The sequence below is a fragment of the Onychostruthus taczanowskii genome, unplaced genomic scaffold (genome assembly GCF_017590055.1).
Source record: "Onychostruthus taczanowskii isolate IOZ18803 unplaced genomic scaffold, ASM1759005v1 scaffold154, whole genome shotgun sequence".
Classification (NCBI taxonomy): domain Eukaryota; kingdom Metazoa; phylum Chordata; class Aves; order Passeriformes; family Passeridae; genus Onychostruthus; species Onychostruthus taczanowskii.
In genome coordinates, this window is record NW_024498730.1 from 564,164 (window position 1) to 581,642 (window position 17,479).

The window sequence follows — 17,479 nt, forward strand, 5'->3', positions numbered from 1 at the left end:
TAGAGTAGACAGCTTACTTACCAATCAAACAAATTACATTACATTGAATAATGCATTACTTTTGCAAAATTAAATTTCAGAAGCATAATTTAAATACAATAAAAATTAACTAGAGCACTGCCACAAGATAAATCATAGAACAGATAATAAATGTTATTTATAATATTTGATTATTAATATCATAAATTATGTGAGGTTAAAATCTTTGTACCTTAGTTTTTAGGCTTCCTTGTCACCTTATCAATCAATTGGAGACATCTCCTCATTTCTGCACGGCTGATCTCCCAAGAGCACAGGTTGTATTGTTTATGTTTAAGAAAACAATCTATTTTTTGGAAGTACTTTTTCAATTTCAGCCTGCTGACTTCTTTACTCCGACAGTGTTGGGTGTGTTTTTCGATTACACATGCCTCCAATTGCTCAATTTGCAGATAAAGTCCATTTTGAAACTGATCCAGTACTGTTCCATTCCAAGCAGCTAGAGTCAGATTTTTGCTAAAGATATAGAAGATATGTTGGAAGATCTCTTCAATGGCAACTCCAACAGTCTCTTTCTGCCTGGGTTGCAGAACCTGTGTAGGAAATCTGAAGGACATTTTCTCTCTTAGACATTGCTGGGGAAACTCTTTTCCCATTTTATCCAAGAGTCGCAGGCTGTTCTCAATGACTTTTTTTTGCTGAAAAGGGAGGTGGTTGCACTGAAGACTGGAGATGATGGTGGTGCTTGACAGCATGAGGCCAATTTGTATCAAGCCAAAAGCATTCATGATAAGGACAAGCTCTAATGTTCCTTCTTCCCTGTGTATAAATTCTGAGTGCTGTGCTGGTTGCTTTAAAGTTATTTGTAGACTCCCATTTCTTCAAAATCTTGACATTTAATTATTCTGTAGGAGAAGTTTTCTTTCATCATTTGTTGGTTTTTAAGGTTTTCCCCCCTGTGCATGGTTTTGCAACACTTTCATTTTCTGCTTTATGACTTCATAGGGTTTTTTTGTTTGTTTGGTTTTTTTTGTTTGTTTGTTTTGTTTTGCTACTTTGTTTTTATTTCAGCTGGATATTGGAATATTTATATATGTGTTAGATTATTTGCTCTCTCTACTACTAAAATTCTATAGGATGCATAATGAGAATTTAAAATAAAGAGTTACAGAAATACTTTTTTTAAAAATATTCTAGCAGTAGAAGAACATACTGAAATAAAGTAAAGTATTTTCAATGATGGGTCAGGGACCTGCTAAATACTACTGCCATCTTGTCTCCTATCGTTTGATTCATACTTCCAAGCTTCCATTAAGCTTTCTCTATCTATGTTCTTTCAGGAAAAATGTTTTATTTCTCCTTGCTTTTATTTATTACAGATACATATCATTAGAATGTGTGCGTGCGTGTGTGTGTGTGTGTATAAAAACGTGTATCAATATGTGGGTTTTGATACATAAACACTGCTAATTAAATGAAGCCTTGATCTCACTTAGACACGATAAATGCCTTGCAAATACAAACACGCTAACATGGGAAGAAGTTAGGTACTTGAATTAAATACTCTTTTTCCCTCATATGAGTAACAGCAATAATTAATATCAATGCCAATTGAGTACAGGTCTGAATTCTGACCATAAATGAGAAGAGAATGAATAGGGAGGACAAAAAGTACAATTCAGCCATTTGCTTTGCCATGCCATGTAATAGAGGCAGTTATGACTATCACAGTACTTTGGGATATGAGCCCCCCTGGTTTTGATTGTATTTTGGTGAAAGCTAGTCTTAAACTGCTGTTTTGTTGCCCCCGCTGTCTCCTGTGAATATATATGTGATTGAAAAGGCAACAGTCTTTAAGTCATACTGTCTGGATGAAGAGGTCAGTCAGATGAACTGGTTTTTTAGTCTGAGATCTGTCTGTGTATTATAGAAGACTGGCAGAAAATAAATCCCCTTGGTCCCCAGGTGGTCTCCACAGAACAGAGGGGCTAGATGCAGCTGGGCTTAATTTCTGATTAGAACCAACTTGTCACTCTAAGTCCAGTCGCATTCAATGGGATCCCAGAGATACCAGTGGTGTGGGTTACACTGTAAATCTGCTCTGGTCTCATTTGTGATCATAGAGTCACAAATAGTGTGTAGCAATTCAATGATTCAACACAGTCTGGTTGACTTGAATAAGAAATTTCAAACCCAGGTTCACAAACAGTTCAGTTTATTGGGGCATCAAGTTACAACTTCTTGTTTGATTTTCAGAGATAGATTCACTAGACATGAAAAAAAGGGAAAAAAAGCTAAAATGCTATGTGCAAGTGTTCCCAGCTGCACTCTGACACAGTTGGGGATCAAATCTTGCCAAGGAGATGTCCCTGCTTTGGGGAGGAAAGAGAAGCAAGCCCATTGACTTGCCTGCAAGGTGCTCATGTTCTCATCCTCTGACATGAAGGATTTCAAGTACCAGTTTATATATATGGGAGAAGTGAATGTGAGACTGCAGCCAAATATGGTTACTGCCAGCATGACTTTGGAGAGGGCGCAGCCAGTTTGTATGTTAATGAAGGATGGGTCTTGCGCAAGGGTGGAACACAACACAATAGGGACACCTTGGTTTCACTCCCTTCTTCACCTGGCCAAGTGCAGCAGTAAGGGTCAGCTACAATGCTCCTGATGACCTGTCACCCCATCAGCAAGCCATCCTGCCCACAGTCATTCCATCGTGACACATCTCATGGCAAAGGCCTCATTCCTACAGTATTTTTGTTCTGTGGTTACACCCACTGCTATGTGGTTGGCTTCGTTCCCAGTCTGGTAGTCACTCCAAGCAGATTGATGATACCGTTTTAGAGCTTCCTTTATTTTCATCATGTAGGTATTTGGGAGACTTTAAAAAGTTGTTTAAGCAAACTTGGACTGGATGTACTGCCAGTGTAAGAAAAAATGCATCCCCTATCACCTATGACAACAAAGAGTAACATCAACCAGAGCGGGATGCAAGTGTAACACGAGATGAAATGTTTTCACTTACTGGGAATATTTATTACTTCGGAAAACAGAAGTGCATCAGAAATCAGTATAAAGCATATGTACTTCAGGAAAATTATTCCCTAATGTTCCAGCAATTTCCATAAATTATACACAAGTATTTTTCCAAAACTGTAATCATTATATGAGTTTAATCTTTCTAGTGATCTAAACAGATAAACTTAATCATATTTTATTATATCTCCCAGACACACAAGTTCTTTCTTTCCTCTTGCTAAATAGTTTTGTCCAGGTTTCCTTCTTAGTGGAGATCTGAGGGCACCACACTGAGTGCCACAGAGGGAAAAATAGAAGATGATCACTTCCCTATTTCTTAAGAAGACTGGGTAGGTCCAGGTGTCTTACTCTCTTGTTTGTCTTTATATGTTGTGTGCACTTTCTCACAGAACAGTTACACTTTACTTAGTTCACCAGGGTTTGGTTTCTGTTTGGTTTTGTTTGTCTGTGTGTGTTAGTCTAGTAACAACAAATTGTTCCTCCACAGTCAGACAGTTTCTTGATTATTGCACTGAGGGAAGGATAGAAGTGACATTGCATGATTCAGGACTCAATCTATTTTACTCATCTACCTTTACTGCTTCATTCAGGAACAAACAATTCATTAAAAGTAATAACTGGAAGGAGTAACTAAGTCATACAAAGCTGCAGTAGAGATTGCTGTTTATTTCTCTGCCTGTGGGTGAAGCACAGACGAACCACTCTAAGCTAGAATTAAATGAGGGAAAGAGTTGACGAAACACAGCTGTGTTTCCAAGCAGACCTAACACATCATTACTTTGGAAAGGTTATCTAGTCTTCAATTCACAAAAAAAGATTTGCTCCTAAAAGATCGTCTAGCTATATATGTATTCATTACAGGAAGACTAATGCTAAACATATGCACAATTTTGTCTTTCTAACATCTTTAAAGTGCTTCACATTACTTCTCTAATGGAAACTTTATATTGTATTTTATAACACAATAGAGAAATCACTATTTGCTATGCATGGGTTCTTTTATCTCAGGCACCAAGGCAAATGGAAAGTCTGAATTCCACCTGTGTATAGGATAGCAAATGGAGTGTTGAGACAGAACATTATTTAAAAATGGTAATCTTTTGACCTCTTATAACTACCTTATGTTGAACCATTTAATCTACTCTAGATATCAGTTTCTTTTCGCCATTCAGAAAACACAAACCACACTGATTTTAAAAAGTCCATGTGTAACAAAGGTGTTGGAGTAGGTTTGTCTTGGCACAAGACATCTTCCTCCCCATCTAGCTTGACATTGCCCATATTAAAGAAAATATTTTTCTCCATTATGCTTTCCATACAGCAATGTGTGCCAGTCTTCTCTCTTAGAGGTGATAGAGTGGCTTGGGTTGGAAAGGACCTTGTAAGTCCAGTGAGGAGTGCCTGAGGAGCTGGAGGTGTTCATCCTGGAGAAAAGGATGCTTGGAGGTGACTTTATTGCTCTCTGCCACTGCCTGAAAGAAGGGTGCAGCCAGGTGGGGGTTGTCTCTTCTAGGGACAGGACAAGAGGACACAGCCTCAGGTACAGGTTGGACATCAGGAAGAATTTCTTCATGGAAAGGGTTGTTAAGCATTGGAATGGACTGCTCAGGGAGGTGCTAAAATCACCATCCCTGGTGGTGTTCAAGAAATAACTGGATGGCAACCTTGATGCCATGGTCTAGATCACAAGGCGATGTTTGTTCGAAAGTTGGACACGATCTCAGAGGTCTTTTCCAGTGTAACTGATTCTGTGATCCTGTGATCATCTAGTTCCAACCCTCCTTGCCATGGGCAAGGACAACTTCCAGTTGACTAGGTTGCTTAGAGGTCCATCAAACCTAGCCTTGGACACTGCGAGGGATGTGCCATCCACAGCTTCTCTGAGCAGCCTGTTCCAGTGCCTCCCCATGCTCACAGTGACGACTTTTTTCCTAATATCTAATCTAAACTTACCTTCCTTCAACCAAAAGCCATTGCCCCTTGTCCTACCACTACGTATCCTTGTCAAAAGTCCCTCTCCACCTTCTCTGTAGACTCCTTTTAGGTACAGGAGAGTGCTGTAAGGTCACCCCAAAGTCTTCTCCAGGCTAATCAAACATAGCTGCCTCAGCCTTTCTTCACAGGAGAGTTACTCCATCCCTCTGATCATCTTCATGGCCTCTTCTGGACTCTCTCCAACAGGTCCATGTCCTTCCTGTGCTGTGACCCCAGAGCTGATGCAGCCCTGCAGGTGGGCTCTCAGCAGAGCAGAGCAGAGGGGCAGAATCCCCTCCCTGGCCCTGCTGCCCACGCTGCTTTGGATGCAGCCCAGGGCAGGTTTGGTTTCTGGGCTGCAAGTACACTGTTACCTCATATTCAGATTTTCAGCCACAAGAACCCACAAGTCCTCTTCTCCCAGGATACTCTCAATGAGTTCATTTCCCACTCCCTACTCTGTCTGGGATTACCCTGTTCCATGCAGCACCTTGCACTTGGACTTGTTGAGCTACATGGGGTTTTTTTGGGCCCACTTCTCAGGTTTGTCCAGTTTCCTCTGGATGCCATCCCATCCTTTTGCTTTTGTGTCACATGCAGCGCTCAGTTTCCTCTGCAAACCTGCTGAGCAGCACTCGATCCTCACTGACTGAGTCATCTATGAAGATCCTGTGTTCCAGCTCAGGGGGCCAAGGGCAACTGCTCTTACTGTTCAAAACCGAGGCAAAGAAGGCATTCAGTAGGTCAGCCCTTTCCTCACCACTTGTCAGTGTTTCCCCATGAATCCTCCGCCTCCTCATCCTGGCTGAGGCGGATGATCCCTGAGTGAGTGAGTGCTGGGAAGCGAGTGAGGGAGCTGTGACACTGCCACACCAGGTCCCGTCTGCCCATCCCGGTGTCCATGCCTCCTGGGCTGCGGCTGGAAGCCAGGCGGCTCCGGTGGCAACCCACCAGACGGGCCTCCCGCCAGACGGGCACCGCCTCGGGAGCAGGCCCAGCTACCACAGCAACCCCGGTCACCACAGTATGGACTGAGCTCAAACAGCTTCTCTAGGAAGAGTGACCCCTCAGCTCTGTGACACTGCATTTAAATTGATATATTTCATGTGTTCTGTATATTTATATCCCTTATTTAAATTCTATTGCTATTCTCTATCAATGACCGGGAAAGGGATCAAGTGCCCCCTCAGTGAGTTTGTGGGTGACACCAAGATGGACATGTGTTGACCTTCTCGAGGGTAGAAAGGCTCTGCAGAGGGCTCTGGACAGGCTGGATCAATGGACCAAGGCCAGTAGTGTGAGGATTAACATGACAAAGTGTCAGGGCCTGCCCTTGTGAATGCCCCTCATGTTGGGTCACAACAACCCTAAGCAGTGCCACAGGCTGTGGACTGAGTGGCTGCAAAACTGCCGAGCAGAAAAGGGCCTGGAGGTGCTGGTCAACAGCAGCTGAACATGAGCCAGCAGTGCCCAGGGGGCCAAGAAGGCCAAAGGCATCCTGGCCGGTACCTGCAATAGTGTGGCCAGCAGGACCAGACGTGGGATTGTCCCCCTTTCCTTGGCACTGCTGAGGCCACACCTCGAGTGCTGTGCTCAGTTCTGAGCCCCTCACTGCAGGACAGACACTGAGGTGGTGGAGGTCCAGAGAAGGGCAACGGAGCTGGTGAAAGGTCTGGAGCACAAGTGCTGTGAGAAGCAGCTGGGGGTGCTTGGCCTGGAGAAAAGGAGGCTCAGGGGCTCTCTACCAAGGAGGATGGTAGTGAGGTGGGGGTCAGACTCTTCTCAGTGACAGGACAAGAGGAAATGGACTCAAGTTGCACCAATGGAGGAGTATTAGGAAATGGGTATTAGGAAAAATCTGTTCATTGAAAGAGCCGTCAGGCATTAGAACTGCCCAAGTGAGTGGTTGAGTCACTACCTTTGTGGGAATTTAAAAGATGTGCAGGTGTGGTATGGATATATTTCAGTGGTGGATTTGGCACTGTTCAGTTTATGGCTGGACTTGATGATCTTGCAAATCTTTTCCAACCTAAATTATTCTAATCTGAGCAGCACAAGTTTCCTCCTCCTATTGCTTCAACAAGAAAATTCTAGCTTTTCTGTGAGAGTGTTACAGAATCATGGACTTCCTGAGTTGGAAGGGAGCCACAAGGACCAGTGAGTCCAGCTCCTGGACCTGCACAGCACCATCCCCAAGACTTACACCATGTACATGAGAGCATTGTCCCAGTGCTTCTTGAACTCTGGTTCAAGAAGCTGGCACTGAGCTGGTGCTGTGACCACTTCCCTGGGGAGCTGTTCCAGTCAGTGCTGAACCACCCTCCCGATGAAGAATATTGTCCTAATATAGAATATAATGGCTAGGGGTTGGAAGGCACTTTATTTTTAGAAGACCATTAAAAAAACATATTTCATACTGTATGACCAAAATAAATTTTTCTTTATTCTTCTTTGAAGAATTTTATTGTATAAAGCTAAAGAGCAGAAATGGTAAGGCAAAACTTAGTATTACAACTTAATTCTAGAAGTCCTTGAAGGAACTCCATAGTTTTGCAACAATTTTAAATCACAGAAGATTTTACAATGATGTTCAGAAAAGTTTGAAGCACATCAATAGTGATGTTTCCCAGTTACTTGAACAGAAGGAGAGAAGGCCCTGAACTGCAACAGTGTACTCATCAAAGTCAGCAATTCTAGACTAATATTGTTGAATAGAAAAATGAGATACACAAAGATTTGTCTAGAATATATACTTTATTATTTGCAGTCTGTGTAAATTTTAATGTGACTGAATTTTCTACACCATTTTCTTTGTTTAAGCACATCCCAGTCTTTTCCAACCACCCAGTCAATTGCACCTTTAATATGTACAGTCAGTATTTATGAATATCACATATGCATCTATGAACTTAGAAAAATAACATGCAAGGAAAATTGTTACCATGAAACTGATAAAAAATAAAGATAGGTAAAACAGTCAATCCCCTTTTTAGTGTGTTATGGCTTTGCACCAAGTATCAGATTTCAAAACAAACAGCTTCAGATGCTTCTTGTTAAAGGCACTTACTGTTCTTCAAATACACTTTCACATTTAGTTCTATTGCATTAGAAGTGTATCTCTGGGATCATACTTTTATAACACAGCAGAACAGTCCAAAAAGGCAGCATTAATAAAAAGGAAAAAGGGGGGCTTATATTAAAATATGAAAATGCCAAGAATTAACATAAACTTTAAGGATTTGGTCCTTATAAAACAGGCAACAGCATTCAGGCAATAGTGATTTCTTTTCATAGACACTAACAAAATAATATCCCCAAAAAACGAACTCTTCCAGTTCCAGTGTATAGATATGTCTGACTTGAGTAGCGTACCCTCTAACACCACCCCCAGTAAAAATAGAGCTTTTCAAGGCTAATTACTGTTCCACTTTGGCTGAGAAGGAAGAAACGTCAGAAGAGTGTTAGATATGGACATACTAGCAAGCCTACAATTCTGTGTCTCTGTATCTGGATGGCTGTCCATAATAGCCCTTCTTGGAGTGGTCTGCCAGCTGCCGGCGGTACACCTCCTCCTCCTCCTCCGCATCGCTGCCGTAACTGACGCGGTTCTCCAGGTAAGGTCTAACAGGAGCCTTCTGGGGTTCTGGAGGCCTGGAGCTAACGTAGCAGAACAAGGAAAGAGAAAGAGACCATGTCTACTCCCATTATGAAAAACCGGAAAATAGTTGTGCTTAATATCTGCTTTATGGCCACATACAGCTTAGAAAGGCAGATGGAGCAAATGAAAAAAAACCCTTCTAGCCAATAAAAGACTGCGTAACTATGTTAAACCTGTCTGGAGAGGCATCTTACTTCCATCAAGCTGGAGGATGCTGCTCAGATTTGAAGTACTCAACCTACCTGGAAAAATTTCAAATTTTAAACTGCTCACACAGAGACATCAGTAGCTTCACAGTACTATATTCCCTGAGCAAAGAGGTTTCCAGCCTTGCTTACAACCCCGACATCTCTCTTAATTAGTTTTGCACAGAGTTTTTTCTACACCTCCTTCTTCTTTTGCATCCTCAGTCTTCTGTCTCAAAGTCCAAAGACTTCTTATGTGACATTTCTTAAATTGGTAGCCTTTTCACTCAAATTTGTAGCCTTTTCAATCACGGCTCTCACTAAGGCACTTAGCCTTAGAAGTAGGCAGAAATAACCCCCACATTCACTTTTTATACAGCATGGTGCTACACATTTGACATGACATTAAGCAGACATAGAAAAATAGAACCTGTAAAGGCAGGGTATTTCCTCAGTTTCAAACTCATGATTTTTGCAAACCATGCTCTGGAAAAAAAATTATGGCATTCTCCTTACATCTTTTTCCCGGGGATTAAACACTTCCTTCTAGACCAATCATTAACACTCCTGTAAAAAGCCAACAACACTGATTTCTACATGTAAGCAAACACTCTGCGAACATGGTCAAAAATTAATTTTCATTACTTTTATAAAGCTTCCAATGCTATGTAAAAAAGAATGCTTTTCTGAGCCAAGAAATCCAGAAAATACCAGTTTTCCATCTTTGCATCTTAGATTATTTACAATGACATCAAAGCATTTGACTCATTAGGGAAAAAAAGTTCCATTTCTATTGGCTATTGCTAAGATGCAAGAAAAAAATTAAGAGTCCTGAAGAGCAGAAGACAAAATCCATCATGCAGTGTGTTAGCTCTTGCATAGCTCTCAAGTCCTAGAAATCTGCAGTGTGTAGGGTAAGATGACACAGTGGTTGACCTATCTGGAACTTACTGAAATTTAATGAGATTTGATGGGTCACCTGTATCAACTTTCATCCTTAGCTTACCTAGCCACACTACATATCTGTAAAGAAGAAGCATTTAAGTAATTGTTATTAGAACAGCAAATATTTGTTAGGATAGACTACCAGTCAACAAGTATCTAGTGCAGGTAGAATGGACATCAGAGGACATGAATGCAGGCCAGCTTCTGGAACACTGACTGGGGCAAAAAACTTTCTCTGCAAATATTTCAGTAAAATACAGTGTTTCTTCCCAGATGACTCAAATACTATACATGAACCTGCTATAAATGAACTAAGAGAAAAAAAAATCCTGAAATGAGTTCACTGAAGAGTTTGCTAAAATTCTGCCCCACCTTTATGATAATCTTTGAGGCATCACAACAAAATTATATACCAAGGCAGGATGACTTGTATGAACAAAAACTGGCAAGATCAGTTTTCCTCCGGCCAGCAAAGTCAAAAATCGAGACAGAATGTTTGGAACTGGATACACCTTACCTCATCGGCTGGGGCCAGCTCTGTTCTGACTTCTGCGTTTTGACAGGGACTGCATAAATATCCGGATGCTTTTGGGCTATTTCAAGCTTTAAAAGAGAGCAGAAGAAAATAATTGTTCTTTTTTGATCCTATATTTGGATCTAGGATCTAGCAGGACACTGCTCCACCTGAAATAATTAAAGCATAAATTGGTAATATCCTATTGATATTCCTACAATTATATCATCTTTTGCTGGAGTACTAATTCAAAGCACACTTGAGAACAATGGATTGCCAAAAGCAAAAGTCAGGTTTTTATAGTTACAACAGGAAACCTTAAAATATGACCTCTTTTTATACACAAATGCACACAACAAGTGAGAGTATGTCTCTGTGTGTGGTTTCCCAAACTCCTCCCTCCATAAGCAACACAATGCAAGGGGCATGATTTTCCAGTATCCAGGACTCTGGCTGTTCTATAGGGCACAAAGCACAGGAGGGGGAAAGGCATCGCCTCCTACCCTGGCATTCTGGGCCTCTTGTAGCTCTTGCATTCTTTGCATCCTTGCCTTGTGATCCATCTCCTCAAATATTTTCACCTTCCTCAGTACTGATTTTGGGGTATTTTCTTGTTCGCTTCCTTCCTCTTCCAACTTTGCCTCCTCCTCCTGCTCCTCTGCAGGCAGGACTGCTGGCTGAGAGTTTCTCAGAATGGGACGCCCAAAGGCAGGTTTCAGAGAAACAGGTGGTGGTGGTGGTTTAGCTGATACAGTTGAAGTCTCACTGCTGACAGCAACATTACTCAACTTGGAGTCATAGTTCTTGGGGAAGTCATATGGATCCTCTCTGTTTTGTAACTTCCCCTGCAAGTATAAAACCCACAAAGTTTACATCAGTAACTGTATAATTTTAGTTTCAAAAGAAGGCTTAACCTTCTTTAAGTAATCACTTTGTCTATGTATTTATTAGGGTCAATTTTCATATGATGTAACCTTTCAAAGATGTTTGAACTGCTGCAACATTTTGGGCATATGCTCATAGACCATACATCAGCCTGCAGAAGACTAGGACATTTAGACTTTTTAGACATTTGTTTGTCACATTTGTTAAGGATTATCAGAACTATGTGTGTTAGAGCACACCACAGAGAAAACTGATGCCCCAAATAATTTTTCACTACTGCTTAATGTGAAGTATCATGACCTAAAATTTAGAAGTGCACAGAACCCAGTGTTTTATATACAGATTTTGTTTTCACTGTGCATGTTCTCCTCTGCACTATCTTCATTGTCAAGGCACACTTGGGCTGTATTTTGAGTATTTGAGTATATGACCTATTTTTTTCCCTCTTGCATCATTCCTGACCAAACAGTTAACAGAAATTTCTAGTGATGGTCAGGTGGTAAATTCTGATTTTGTGCTTCACAGTAATAGCCACAAGATATGTTTTTCCTGGTGATTAGCCTACTTTTGATCTTACTCAGCTAAAAAGTGCCTCTCAGTTTGCTAGTAGATACAAAAAGGAGTTTATTTCTTATTCCATATTGGAGATCACATGTATTTGAGAAGAACTGTTATCCAAAAAGTTTTCTTTCTGTTTGATCCTGCAACGCTTTCAATCATTTCTTCTGTCCACACTTAAAATGTTTTCTAGTGTCCAACCATATCTATTGCTCTCTCCAATCTGCCACCCTGGAGAGATCTCCAGAAATGTTTGTATTCAGATTTGTCTCTACAAATTTACCTTAGGTGGTTCAGGCTTGAATGCTGGAGGTGGACTTGGTTCTCTAAGGATCTCCCTGCTACCAGCTTTTCTCAGCTGAGCCCTTGGTTCTGGAGTAAACTTTTTCAAACTCTAGGAAAGAAAGAGATAAAATCACTGCAGTAGTCAGTAATTCAATCATTTTTTTCTCTCTCAAGTTTACAATTTTGGGAACAGTAACCAGGAGTCAAAAGACTGCCAGCAACCTGACTGCAACCATTGCAAATATAATTGAAAAGTTCAAGGTCATGAGACATCATCAAGAAATCTATAAATTTAGAATCTACAAATTCAGGCATAAAAGCAGAGCTATTATTAGTTTCCTCTTCACTTCCCCTTAGTGTAGTCTAATCTAAAACACTATCAGAAGCAAGGTAAAGCTGCTGTATATAAAAAATCCTCTGACTTTTAAGCCATACATAAAGGGTTTTCAGAAAGCCCAGAGTTCAGTCTTATTTAAAAATCCAACCATCTCACCTCCTCGTGATGCACAGGTTCAGAGGATCGGCTAACAGATGAAATCCTTGTCTCCTCCAAAGGCTCATCAAGTTCATTGTCAGTGTATGCACCACCTTCTCCATCTGTATCCTCTAGGTCACTGATCAGCCGGCTGTCACAGCTCAAATAGTCAGCACCCATGGCAGTAAGGTAAGACATACGATCATCTGCGTCATCTTCCATGCCATCCATCTAGGGAAAAGTCAGTAAAAAGTAAGGAACAAAGATTAAATAAATTAAAGTCCAGTTAAGACTAAATGTCAGGCCAAATAAGCCCTTAGGAATGACTTCACGGAACTGAAAGAAACTAATGCAGAATCACAATGAAAAGTTCTGTGTAAGTTCATCCCTCATCATCATTCTCCCCTAGCCCAGCATTAGTGATGAAAGCTCCAAAGTTACAGAAAGAATAATAATTTTTTTTTGTTAAAGATATACATCAACTGACTATTTGTCTAGCCTACTGACCACTGGCAAATGAAATTTTGAACAATTTTTACTGGCAAGAGATACTTTGAAACATTTGTATAGCTTCAGAGAGCATGGACTGACTGCTTACCTTTCCTTCTGACACCCATACTGCTTCTCCTTGCTGTTGCTGAATTGTATCCTTCAGACTACCATACCAGCTATCGTTCGCTGAATTCAAATTAATGGTTGCTGTAAAAATTGAAGGAAAAGGTGTATAACATGGTAAATGTAATGCAGTCCTTTATCCATTCTTTGCTGTTTAACACTTTTTGGTTTAAATATGTGAGAATGTTAAACAGCCACTTCATTTATATCACTGACAGAAGCGTGGTATTCTTGCTTTATTGTTGGTCCATTTCTAAGCTTATTAAATCACTTATCTTTTCATGGCAATACACCAGCATACAATTTCTTTTCCATTAGAATTTGGCAGAACAAGGAACTTCCAAAGAAGTCAAGGAAGGCATTACTCATGACCACACCTTCACACTCTTTTAATTCCAGCCTGCTTGAGTTAATATGCAGAGTAATAAGTAGATGTTTCGAGACTTACACAGTCCCATACAATACTCTCTTAGTCAACAGGTTAAACAAACATTATTCCTTACCTGTAAAGAGGTGGGAGCAAGTTTTCTTCAGTTTGTTTGCTTGCTCATAAAGTTTTCTTGAGCTCTTGTTTGATGTAGGACATAGCCTTTGTCTCATGGTCTTCACACCCTGTTTACTGTCTGGGTTAAAGAAGACCACAATTGGAAACCACTGGGTGTAATTTAGCAGGTCCACTGCTTTAGGAGTGACATCCAACAGAGCGTGTTTATCCTGTTAACAAGAAAGACCAGTCAATGTGGTGCATGTGGGAACAAGTGGAGGTGACTGAAACATGGGATCCTAAGAAAACCCATGATACTGGTTTTGTTGTAAGCACAACTTGTGAATGTCTTCCCACAGTTATACCATATTTAGAATGTTAAGAGCAAGAAGAGCACTGTATGACCGTAAGGTCTCTGGCAAATTCAGAAAGCATATATCAAAACAGATTCTCCTCTGTCCAAATTTAGAATGGACTTGAGAAGGAAAATGTAGTTTCTAACATCACGTTCAAAGTTACAAAAATTATTAAAATTGCTGTTGAACAACTTCAAAACAGCTTTATCATTAAGCTTATTACAGCAATAGATGCAGTGAAAATTTGAGCACTCAGAAAGTTCCAGGAGCAAACAAACCAAACACCATGCCTTTGAGCATAAGCAATTTTCAGAGGAATGCCCTACCTGCTCAATGATTTGCCTCACAGTGTTCAAGCGCACTACCCCAGTTGACTTCTCCGAACCTGCATCTCTGGGTTCTGTCTCTGCAAAGACAACATTTTAGCTTACCTAGAGTGGCCAGGCAGCTGTGATTATTAAGTTATCCATTCTCTCAGTTAAGGATGGAAAAGACACTAAGAGGACAACTTACTTGCTGTCTGGTACAGGTGAGGCAAATCATTTGACAACTTCTCCATAGCAACATCTGCAACAGGGCCAAATATCACCACAGGTCTCTTAAAACCAGCTGAAAGAAAAATATTTGGAGAAAAGAGAAATCTGGTAAGACTAGCTTTATATATAAAATAGAAGACCTTCAGTTACTATGCAAAGGTGAGAATTAAGTTGAAGTTATTAAAAATGTATTTTTAAAAATGTATTTCTCAAAGGTTTGTGCAACAGTATAACAGAGAAAACTACTTTTACCAGCTGAGAAAGAGACTGTTTTCATTAACAACTTTCTTATTCCTTCTAGTGGAATTGTATTTAGAATATTTTACATCTGAAACTGTACAGATCTTCATTTATCTTTCCATCCATCAAAACTACAGGAACATTAACACAGTGGGTTTTGTGTGAATAAGGACCCAAATTGTAAATCTACTGCAATGCAGCTTGAAGAAGCAAAGAAATGTAAAAGTATGTTACTGCTCATGTCGAAGCAAGTGAAAACACAGTCCTCAAAGTTAATGGGAGAATGCCATTACCCCAAGTCTTCATCCTAGCATCTGGGATATTTTTAAAATACTCTTTACTAGTTTGTTTTGTTCAGAATACTGTCATGTGTTACTACCCAGAAAATCAGCTTGATCTGCTCACCACTAGTAATATAGCTAGTTTACAATCATGGAGATAGACCACATGAGCCATGACTATATTTGCACTGCTGAAAATACTTGGGTTCTATTTGCTCTGAACCTTCTGTTGAAGTGCTATTTATGAAGACTGAGGTTGATCTCAGGCGTATGGATTGTGCTTTCACAGCTAGCCAAGAAGAATCCGTGGAAACAAGCAAAGCTCTGCTGTTTCATCCCTTTTTCATTTTAAACCTTCAAACTGGCAGGTATACTTTGGAGGCAAGAGAGAACAACAGCCATTTAAATGAGTAAAAAAGCTTTCTTATAGACTAATTAGTAGCATCCAGAAATCCCCATTCTGAGAAAAATGTCATCCCTTCCTGTTGTTCTAATTTAACATAGTTAGAAGTTGCTAGAAATCACTTTCTTAGCTGACCAAACATTTGGATGCTAAAGCAGCCAGCAATAAATGGGCAGGCAGCTCAAAGCCGTCTCACCTACCTTCACGCAACTGAACGCGCTCGTAAGCTGGGAATTTTGTGCTGACAGATACAATAGCTGTCAGATCTTCACGACTCTTCCTCAGATTCTTCTTTGCTCCAGATCGCTGGCCACGTGTTCTCCAGAAATCTGCCCTATCACTTGAGCCATCTTTCTGGGCATTTTGAACACTGGCCATCTGTTCAGCTCTGACAGAGAAAGCAGGGAGTTCAGAAGTAGTCAGGGAGGGCAAGGGTGCTTTCACTGAACAATGGATTTTGAATTTGCAAACAGATAAGTTGCCAGATAGACAGAAAGGAGTGGAGGTAAAAGCAGACAAATTCAGGTGCCTTCACCTTGGAGCAAACACATTGTCAGAACAATACTCTGACCTGTCACAGCTTCAAGCTGCTGGGCAGGAATGAGTCTTGAGGTCTTACACTTACATGAGGTCCAGAGGTCACTTACATGAGTGTAAATAAAAGAATGTAAATGCAAAGAGGTGGTGAGAGAGAGCAACTCAGAACTGAAGGCCTAAGAAATTACTGTCACTATTCTCTTCTCCATTAGGCCTCAAAAGTTAAGTCACTAGAGCACAGAAACAAAGATTGGTTTGGTCAGACCAATTAACAGAGAGGAGAAAACGTACAAACCAGGGAACAGACAAGGGAGTCACACAAGAAGCATATTTTGTAACTTGTGTGCATCCTGTAATTGTGAGCTTTTTCTTCCATCATAAAATCATAACCACACCCAAGAACTTAAAAGCTGCTGTCTAAAAATTCAGCTACAGTCTGGTTGTGGTTGTAGGGCTTTTTTTTGTCTGATTAATTTTAATAGTTTTATGCACTGTATACATCTAAACAGTTATTATAACCTCCTATGCATTTTGATTAGGAAAGCATATTTAAGCAAAAATGTTGCTGTGCTTTGCTCAATATTTCACACAAAAATACAGACTACAGCTATAAAAAAAAAAAAACCCAAACCAACAAACAAACAAAAAAACCTCAAACCAAAACAAAAACAACAAAAAAAACCCCCCAAATAAACGAAAAAATCCCCCAAAACCAAAACAAAACAAAAAACCTGTCTCAGAATACATACTTAAAACACTGTTCACAAGGATATACATAAGAAATTCAAGCACTGAATTCTTTTGAAGATTAATCATCAGAGTATGCTTGCACAAAGAGTCAGGAGCTTCCTTAGGTAAAGGGTTTTGTTTAGTTTTTTTGTTTCATCGGGGTCTTTTGTTTGTTTTGATTTGATCTGGTGAGGGTGAACATACAAAGAAGGTGGTGGGGAAAAAAAGCAAAAACCTAACAAAAATAGGATCCACCACCCATTTTCTGGAAGAGGAACTGAAGCAGCTACTGTTCAAAGCTTGGTTGATTTCTGAGACAGAAGCTTTATGTCTGTGCTCTGAATAGTGACCTGGTATGTAGGTAACACCACCCTCTCTCACTGACTCCTTGCATAACGCCATGGTTCTAAAATATGCAGTTTTTATAAGCACAATTCTTGTAAAAATGAAGACAAAACAATTCTTTCATTCTTGTAGAAGAGAATAGAAAGGAAGAAAGGTATAACATAGGAAGCAAAAATGACTTGGTGAAGGGAAAAAATCTTACTTCTAACAATGGGTGGGAAGACATGGTGGCACTTTACCTGCTCCTATTTGGAATGAGGCCCTTTTCCAGTTCATTTCCAATTCTCACAGCCAGCCAGTTTCCCAGTTTGCCATCATACAGTGTATCAACTACTCTAAAGATCTCCCCCCTGGTGAATGCTAAGCTCTGTGGTGATTCTTTTTCACACTCGAAGTGACTCCTGATGAAGAATGAATCTCCTCTGCCACAGGCCATGATGTCTCTGTAGACTAAAA

At 40.3% G+C, this 17,479-nt stretch overlaps 2 protein-coding genes across 3 annotated transcripts in view; both read right to left on the reverse strand.

The window, feature by feature from the left end:
* Positions 1-212: 212 nt before the first annotated feature.
* Positions 213-767, reverse strand: LOC121333061 (interferon kappa-like). Its single transcript, XM_041399102.1, has one exon. The coding sequence runs from the start codon at positions 765-767 to the stop codon at positions 213-215; it is 555 nt and encodes a 184-aa protein (XP_041255036.1).
* A 6,960-nt stretch (positions 768-7,727) lies between these two features.
* The window catches only part of TJP2 (tight junction protein 2), a 63,668-nt gene continuing 53,916 nt past the window's right edge, over positions 7,728-17,479 (reverse strand). For both annotated transcript variants that reach the window (XM_041399087.1, XM_041399088.1), the window contains exons 14-24: positions 17,263-17,473; positions 15,613-15,800; positions 14,466-14,561; positions 14,279-14,358; positions 13,616-13,826; positions 13,096-13,196; positions 12,516-12,728; positions 12,021-12,131; positions 10,798-11,139; positions 10,298-10,383; positions 7,728-8,649 (exon numbers count right to left, since the gene is read on the reverse strand). In XM_041399087.1, the coding sequence (XP_041255021.1) occupies positions 8,478-8,649; positions 10,298-10,383; positions 10,798-11,139; positions 12,021-12,131; positions 12,516-12,728; positions 13,096-13,196; positions 13,616-13,826; positions 14,279-14,358; positions 14,466-14,561; positions 15,613-15,800; positions 17,263-17,473 (1,811 nt within the window). In that variant the 3' untranslated portion in view covers positions 7,728-8,477. The remainder of the gene's footprint in view (positions 8,650-10,297; positions 10,384-10,797; positions 11,140-12,020; positions 12,132-12,515; positions 12,729-13,095; positions 13,197-13,615; positions 13,827-14,278; positions 14,359-14,465; positions 14,562-15,612; positions 15,801-17,262; positions 17,474-17,479) is intronic.

Excerpts from the sequence above, each read along its gene's own strand:
- LOC121333061 (XM_041399102.1), bottom strand. The coding sequence starts at position 767 with ATGAATGCTTTTGGCTTGATACAAATTGGCCTCATGCTGTCAAGCACC.